Source organism: Microtus ochrogaster, unplaced genomic scaffold (genome assembly GCF_000317375.1).
Source record: "Microtus ochrogaster isolate Prairie Vole_2 unplaced genomic scaffold, MicOch1.0 UNK48, whole genome shotgun sequence".
Classification (NCBI taxonomy): Eukaryota; Metazoa; Chordata; class Mammalia; order Rodentia; family Cricetidae; genus Microtus; species Microtus ochrogaster.
This window is the reverse complement of record NW_004949146.1, coordinates 53,712-62,230: the sequence shown is the minus strand read 5'-3', so window position 1 is coordinate 62,230 and position 8,519 is coordinate 53,712. Positions and strand designations below refer to the sequence as shown.

At 41.5% G+C, this 8,519-nt stretch overlaps 1 protein-coding gene across 1 annotated transcript in view; it reads left to right on the top strand.

Annotated features, from left to right (window-relative positions):
* LOC101988416 (leucine-rich repeat-containing protein 37A-like) overlaps positions 1 to 7,693 on the top strand; it is a 103,094-nt gene extending 95,401 nt beyond the window's left edge. The window contains exons 8-10 of the mRNA XM_026777175.1: positions 2,473 to 2,591; positions 4,734 to 6,652; positions 7,452 to 7,693. Coding sequence (XP_026632976.1) covers positions 2,473 to 2,591; positions 4,734 to 6,652; positions 7,452 to 7,637 — 2,224 coding nt within the window. The 3' untranslated portion in view covers positions 7,638 to 7,693. The remainder of the gene's footprint in view (positions 1 to 2,472; positions 2,592 to 4,733; positions 6,653 to 7,451) is intronic.
* The last annotated feature ends 826 nt before the right edge of the window (positions 7,694 to 8,519 follow it).

Genomic DNA, 8,519 nt, shown 5'->3' with positions numbered 1-8,519 from the left:
CCCCCCCCCCCCCCCCGTCTGTCAGTAGTTTCTTCACACACAGTATTTAGTACTTTGCTGAACACATGAGCTATCTGGCTTCATGGTTCTCTTTTTCTCAGTGTGCCTCTTACCTTATGGTACTCTGTCCCGTCAACTATAGTCACTTTGATTTTCTTGATTTCTCAACTCCATTTCTGTCACCAAATTGTCTACCGTTTGTTACTTTGTGTTTCCCTCCTGGCAACACAGAATGTCTTCCAGAACAGTAAGTTAGTATATAGTCAGCTTTTTTTTTAGATTCATTTATTTATAATGTATACAGTATTCTCAGTATTCTGTCTACATGTGTGCCTCAGGCCAGAAGAGGGCACCAGATTTCTTTACGGATGGTTGTGAGCCACCATGTGGTTGCTGGGAACTGAACTCGGGACTTTTGGAAGAGCAGGCAGTGCTTCTAACCACTGAGCCATCTCTCCAGCCCCCTATAGTCATCTTTTCACCGCTGTGGCAAAATACCCAAGAAAGACAACTAAATGGAAAAACTTTCTTGAATTCCCAGTTTCAGAGATTTTAGTCCATGATCACTGCATTTTGTCACTGTCGACTTGAGGGGACACAGAGTGTGAGTCTTCTGACCCTTGACTTGTGCAAGGTTAGCAGTCATCCTACTGGACAGTAGTCCTCAAGACAGCTCACACATACTACTTCAAGACTACTTCCAAGTGGAACGGTTCTTCACTGTAGTAGGGACACACACAGAAATCATTGAATGAGGACTAGATCTTTCTCTTCAGGCTATGACAATGATAATAACTTCTTAAGGACTACCCTGAAGTATCAGAATTGAAACAGTGATCAGACCACTCCTTGATCAGGACTGCTAGAATTATGCATAGCCCTGCCCCTCCCCCACCTAGATCCAAAGCTATGTCAGCCCTTGAAGATGGACTTGTGATCACAAGGCTCTTTTGGTGTTTGTTGTCACAAGTGTAGCCGCAGTAAATAAAGCTGTCTTTGCTTGTTCCCCTGATCCCCCCCCCCAAAAAAAAACAGAAACAAAATAGCACCCTGGTTTGGTTTGATTTGGTTTTGAATATTTGTTTTCTTGGTTTTGAGTGAGGGAGGTTAAATCCATTCACTCTATTTTGGCCAGAAATCGATACTACTCTTTACATCTTTTTGTTTTGATTCAAGATCAATATATGGCAGGCGTTACCTGTCATGTTTTTGGTTTTTATCAAAGACATTTCACTACTTTTTCATGAGCCATGAATTGACATTCCAGGCTGGATTTGTCTGTTTCCTCATCAGTAATCAGGTTAAATATCTGTACTGCTTTCTTGAATGGGACTTTAAGTGACCTTTCATGCTGAGTTTGATCACATGTAAAGTAGAATGTTGAAGATCTTCAAATTATTATTTTTATATACTGTAATTTGAGAATATCCAGTGACTGACGGTGGCACTTAGGAGCTCATGGATCTCCATGAGTTTGAGGCCCAAAAGGTTTATATAACAAGTTTCAGGACAGTCAGTGCTACATAAAGAGACCTTGTCTCAAAAAACAAACACAGGAGGAGAGAGGAGAAGAGGTGAGAAGGAGAAAGGATGAACCTATGGAATTGTTGAGACCCTAAAGATCCTATTCTCATCCTTCTTTCTGATAACCTTGTTGCAACTAATTATTACTTGGTAGTTACAAAATCTTTTCAACATCAGTTAACTAGTGTTTTCTCGAAGACCTACCCTGCTTTTCTTTTTGAGTATCATTAGGAATTCAGGTTGTCTTTACATTATATTGTATTTCATTATAATTTATTATTCCTCCTTTGTTCTTGCTTTCTCTTTGTATCTATCAATGTGTGTGTATGTATATGCACACACACACAAACACACACACATGCACACATAGATCAAATCCAGGGCCTTGCACCGCTACACAAACACCATGCCAAAGAACTGCACCATGGCCCTTATTCATTGGAACACAAAAATAATCCAGATTTGGTCAATGTGATCCATGTTGCCATTTAACCATAAAGTATGGGTTAAAGTAGGCTATTTTAGGCCTCACATAATCTCTACTAATCTAATAATAGGAATAGAGAAAAGCATCCCTAGGTTGGATGCTTGCTCAGGCCCTGTGCATGACCAACCCAGAGTGAGACTTGAATTGAGGAGAGTTGCTTCTACTATCAACATCTCCTAGTTCTGTTTTTGTCTCCTGTTTTAGGCGTGTCACCTGGTTCTGTTCCTGTCACTTTTGTTAAAGGCACACACACACGACACTTGTTCTTCTGTTGAACACCTCTGTCCTCCTCCATGATTACTTTCAGTATCAGAGAGCAGCAATTTACCATTGAGTCCCCACCCAACTGTACATGCCTCAAAAACTCTGTCCTCTGTGACCCTGTGGTGGCCTTGGCCTGCCTCTTCTGTACCTCAGTAACGCTTTTCCAGTAAACCAATTCTCTGTTTTTCTATTTACAGAATCTTACCTAGACATATGGCCTGCTGCCTCTGCAAATATAAAACTGATATTGAGGTTGTCTGCAAGACAGTCAAACTGCATTGCCATGCTGGATGTCTGACAAACACCACACATTGTCGTGAGTCTCTTGCATGATGAATATTTTAATTTTATGTCTTACTTTTTAACTAGTTATGAAAAAGACTCATCCACACCTTCTCTTTTGCTGAAAGTTGGATTCTCAGCTATTATTGCATGATTAGATAATAGAACTGTTCCATATGCAGAAAGAGCAAGAGAAAGGGGTAAATGGGAGAGAGATAACATAGATGACCACAGACTCTTCACTATGCTGTCTGCCTGGTATCCTGCTTCCAATAATTACTTTTGCATATAGTACACTTCAGTCTGTAAGCTGGCTTTATGTACATTAGGTCTCAAGTGATCTCCTACTTTTGATATCTCTAGACAGATTTTGTTTGGTTTCTTTTCTTAATTTTATAAGTGATGCCTTTTTAAAAAATTTATTTATTTATTAAAGATTTCTGTCTCTTCCCCGCCACCACCTCCCATTTCCCTCCTCCTCCCCCAATAAAGTCCCCCTCCCTCGTCAGCCCAAAGAGCAATCAGGGTTCCCTGCCCTGTGGGAAGTCCAAGGACCATCCACCTCCATCCAGGTCGAGTAATTTAGAATCTGAAAGCAGTGAGTGCTGCCTCACTGTGCTGCTGGAGCAGGGAGCTCTTCCATGCCCACGCCGACCACCTCCCTACTTGTTTTGAACCTCAGGCTTTTCTATCGCCACATCATTCATGTAATTTGAAGTGTTTTTCTAAACTGAATATTGTGGCACATGGCAATAATCCCAGCTACTCAGGAGGCTGAAGCAAGATGATCCAAGTTCAAGGCCAGTCTAGGCAATTTAGTAAAAATCTATCTCACTTTTTTTTTTTAAAAAAAAAAAACTTATTTTAAAAGGGGACAGGGATACAGCTTGGTAGTATAGCTTGTGCTTAGCCCTAAAATATTTTCTATGTATTAGGTTTATTAGCGATAACTTCATCCAAAATATGACCGTTTTCTTGCCTAAATAGTTTGAATGCAAGTCTTTAGCCTGGATCTGGAGAAGAGAAATAGAAGTGGCATTTGACTGTCTATATTGATAAGATGTCATTTATTTTTAATTTAGGAAACCAATTACATTATTCTCTTTTTTCCACAGAAATGGCAAATAAGCATTTCTCTTATTTTACACATCAGAAGTGTCAACTGCTGTTGCCTCTTGCTTGAGTTATCACTTCCTAATTCTGAGCAGTCCACAGGCACACATTTTTCTTTTCACCACTCCTTCAGGCCCTCACTACCACCTCCAATCCTCTCAATTCTCCTGGGAAAGCAACAGCTCCACAGTGGCCCACTTGACCGTCCTCCTACCAGAAGTTTTGTGTTGTTCCCATGTGGACCTGGAAGGATGAGAAGTGAAGTGAGACAGGCTTCAGACAAGAGTAGCTCTGACCTTGTGCATTTTATGAGTTCGAGTAATGTTTATCCAGAAATTGCTATTCTATAAATTGATTTTACATAAGAATAAAACCCAGTACATTAAACATGTCTTCACCTACACCTCATAACCCCCTTCACTCAGGCAAGAACCAGAAAGATGCACAGAGAGGGTGCTCCTGTTTCAGGAGCTAGAATACATGGCAACAGAGCCTATGGGAAGAAATTGGGCGGGTAGGTGGAGAAGGACACACATCCAGATGTGAATGAGAGGCACCTGCTTTAGCACTTCTGGCCTCTCTCCCCTCAAAGGCTGTCCATCACCATAGTTAGCTGAGGTTGTATCAGCACAGGGCACATTGAAACGATGGAGAGAGGAAACCTAGTGGGCCTCTCGAATCTGAGGCAGGATGGTGCAGATGGAGAAGCCTGAGGAGGTCCAGTCAGCCATGCAGAGAAGAAAAGCTGGCTTTGTCTTCAGGCTCTGGGTCTCTCTCCTGGTCCACTGGCTGTCTTGAATAGGCTTCCTGTGTGCACACTGTGGAATGTTCCCAGGATGTGACTACTTTGCCAATGACACTCTTTTCTTTTGGTTACTCCCATTTCACAGAATTTAGTTTAGTGTGTCTTCACACACACACACACACACACACACACACACACACACACACGGCATACCAGTATTTGCTGGCCCGTAATTTATTTGACTACAGTATGTGACTGTGAACTGAGAAAGGGCTAAAAGTATTCTCTGACTAAAGGCAATCTCTTCATTTTTGACAGTTGAGGAAGCATCTATAGGGAACCCAGAAGGACCATTCATGAAGGTGTTGCAGGCCCGGAAGGAGAATAACAGCACTGAACTCATCCTTGAACCAGAGACAGGCTCTTCAGACCAAGAAAATGCCAAGTACTCCAGCTCCATGGAAGAAGAGATCGACTTTAATGATGAAAATGATGTTATGAGTGCCCTGAATTACATACTGCCATATTTCTCTGAGGGAAATCTGGAAGATATAGTATCAACAATGTTACCATACATTAAACTGCTGTTTTCTCATGACCAAGATTCAGAGAGTTCCTTGGGATCTTTGCAAAATAATACACAAAATCTTCTTCCTACAAATGAATCTGAATCTGGTAACTTCACTAACAAAAATAAATTGAATAAACTTTATTTTCTGGAAAAGTTATTAGATGAAGAAATTGATGAGGTTAAAAAGGAAGAGAACACTAAGAACACTATACTACATAAGGAGAAGACTAATAATTCAGGTAAAAAATTTAAACAACAAATATTTGGACAGAGTTGGGCACCTGCCCAGGCAGAGGAAAACAGTCTTGCAGAGATTGAGAAGGCAGAGAAAAGACTCCACAGCCTGAACAGAGTGCTCAAGAGGACAGGAAGCATACAGAAAAGGCACTTTAAGGGAGTGAGTGACAAGAGCCTGTGGAATAAGCAGAGTGTCCAGACGCCTGTGGAGAGTATTGCCAAAGATGGACAGCTCGGGAGCCCACCCACAGCAGAGTTGCAGCAGCTCAGTCTGGTTCAGAAGCCCAGGATGTCAGTGGGAAATTCCTTCCACCCAGAGCCCTTGCTCCCAAAGGAGCATGGGGAGGCAGTGTCTTCTTCCCCAGAACAGTCGCTGGTGGACAAAACTCCCACTACAAAATCACTGCCTGAGTTCATAGACAGACGAAAAGACTTGTCTTACACCATTTTCGTTTTAGAAAGTGCAAATGCCAATGTGAAAAGAACGAAGGGGTCTAACCCTAGTTTACTATCTGAAAAGAGACATAGAAACTTTAGGAAGAAAAAGTATCATTTCCGGTTGATTGCAAAGAGTCCAGCATCCTCTGCAGTGAGGAGCCTGGTAAATTCCCCTGCAGGAGGGGTCTTTTCATCTTTGGGAGACCTGAGTTATGCAGAAAAGCCTTTTGCACAATTAGATGCTGCCTTAGAACCTCCTTCCAAAAAACCTCTGGCTGCATCTGATATTGATAATATTGAAGAACACATCTTTGAACCAACCACCCCTATGTCTGAAGAACCTATATCAGAAAATATATTCCCTGAAATGACCGCTGTAGAGTCTTTTGGGCCCACATACGATCTAATTCCAACAGGTATCACTGTGCCTGAAGCAACTGCATCAGAAATTATACCCTCTGAGAATCCTATTGTAGAGTCTAATGTGCCTACCTCCGATTTAATTCCAACAGACATCACTGTGCCTGAAGAAGCTGCATCAGAAATTATACCCTCTGAGAATCCTATTGTACAGTCTAATGTGCCTGCATCTGATTCAATTACAACTCTTCAGCAAGCCAGCAAGCCACAGTTAGACTTCATCTTGGGGCCTGACTCTCATGAATTTGCTTACTCATTGCTAATGTCACCAGGTGAACGCTTTGAATCTAAGCTAAACCAGCAGCTGCGGCCCCTCATCCCCAACAACAACGTGAGAAGGCTTATTTCTCACGTTATCAGGACTTTGAAGATGGACTGCTCTGATCCCAGTGTGCAACTGTCCTGTGCCAAGCTCATCTCCAGAACCGGCCTCCTGATGAAGCTTCTCAGTGAGCAACAAGAATTCAAGTTGTCCAGGGCCGACTGGGATACGGACCAGTGGAAAACTGAGAACTATATCAATGAGAGCACAGAAACCCAAGGTGGACAGAAGGTTCTGGAACAAAGTCAGGTGAGGACGGTGCTGGAACATGGGTCCCCTGTACCTTCTCAGTCATTTAAGCAGAAAGACTGGAGGCTTCTATTCCAGATCTTGTATTGTCCGCATAACTCTAGCCCAGCTAAGACAGTGGTTCTCACTATGCTTCTAAATTTATTGACAGAAGGCAACCTAAAACTCAAAACATAATAATTGTGTTAGATAGGTAGCACATTTAATTTGGTATGTTCTTTTAAAATCTGCAAGCTACTAAAGTAGAAAACTTTTATTATTTTTTTCATATTGTCATTTTGTTTTATAGTGTTGGGGATTAAATTCAGGACCTTGTATACATAATATACAAGGACTTGATCACTAAACTATATACTGTAGCCCATAGTCTTGCTTTTGTTTATTGTGTTATTGGGGCATTTTGTTTTGTTTTGAGACAGGGTCTCACTATGTAGTTATATCTAGCCTAGAAATTGCTGTGTAGACCAGGCTGGCCTTGAACTTTCAGAGATTCACTTGCTTCTGTCTCCAGAGTGCTGGGATTAAGAGCCTCACCAAGCCCAGCTCTTAGTTTTATTGAGTCAAAGTCTTTTTTGTATAATCCAGGATATCCTAGAACTTACCTGGTGTTCTAGGTTGTCCTTGAACTTATGGCAGTCCTCCTATCTTAACTTCCCAATTGCTAGGTTATATATAAGTTACCATTCACAAGCCCAAGAAGGATTTTTAAGCAATTAGCCTTCACTTTCTGTCATTCTTTTAATTTTATTATTACTTAATAGCCACACAAATGTCCATCCATTTATTTCATATATTCCAGCGCACAAAAGAAGTTCCGGGATACGGCTACAACAACAAAGTCTTCTCGGCAATATCTGTAACTGTAGTATTGACAGTGTTGGTTATCATTTGCTGTCTCGTTAAGGTAAGGACAACAATACATTCCTGTGTCCAGAATGTGCCCGGTCTGTGTCATAGGTTTAGAGGCCACGAACTGAAAACCTGAGCCACTGACCCTCTCTGTCTACAAATAATGCCCCCGAGTGTCCACAGGTACTCTGTGAAGTCAGGCTCCTCAATGTCAGGTCATTATGTAACGTTCTGATTTGGTGTCAGACTGGTGGTGTTGCTGTGAGAGGCTGTGGGAGCAGTGGAGAGTTCTCTGTCATTGAGGATGTGGAATTTTGAGGCTAGAAGGCAGAAATCAGCATGGGATCAGTTCATGACCTCCGGGAGGATGTCCTCTGGCCCCTGTACAGACAGCACCTCCACACCTAATGTGGTTGTAACCTCCAGGGAAATCTCTGTAAAGTCCTATATTGCTCTTTAGTGGTGTGTACTGTTCACCACTGTGCTGGAATTTATTCATATTTTCATTATTTTTTCTGCCAATTTAGATGATACTCTGTGAGTAGAGTAAGCATGCCCAGTATTTTGCCTACAGTAGATAACAGTGGTATTCAAAGAAGAGAAATGACACACTCCATCAATTCTACAATGAGGGTGATAGAATTCAGTACTTATTAAAATAGCATCAGAGAAAGATGTTTTGTGTACTTCTGTAGTCCTTGCTCTTAGGAAACAGAAGCAGGATGATCCATAGTTCACAGTCATTCTCAGCAATGTAGTGAATTCAGGCCAGGAATATATGAAATGCTATCTTAAAAAAAAAACAGATTAAATAGTAAGAGACAGAAAAAAGCAATGGACAAACAGTGTGGGGACTGTGTTGGGGTCTGGGGATTTATATGGCCTGTGCATGCTAAGCATGAGCTATATTCCTAGACACTTAAAGACTTTTGAGTAATTTAATAGTTTAGTCAACGGTGGAAAATGGAGTAAATGGTAAGAGAACAATTGCCTGACTGTTTTGTGGCCAAGTAATGAA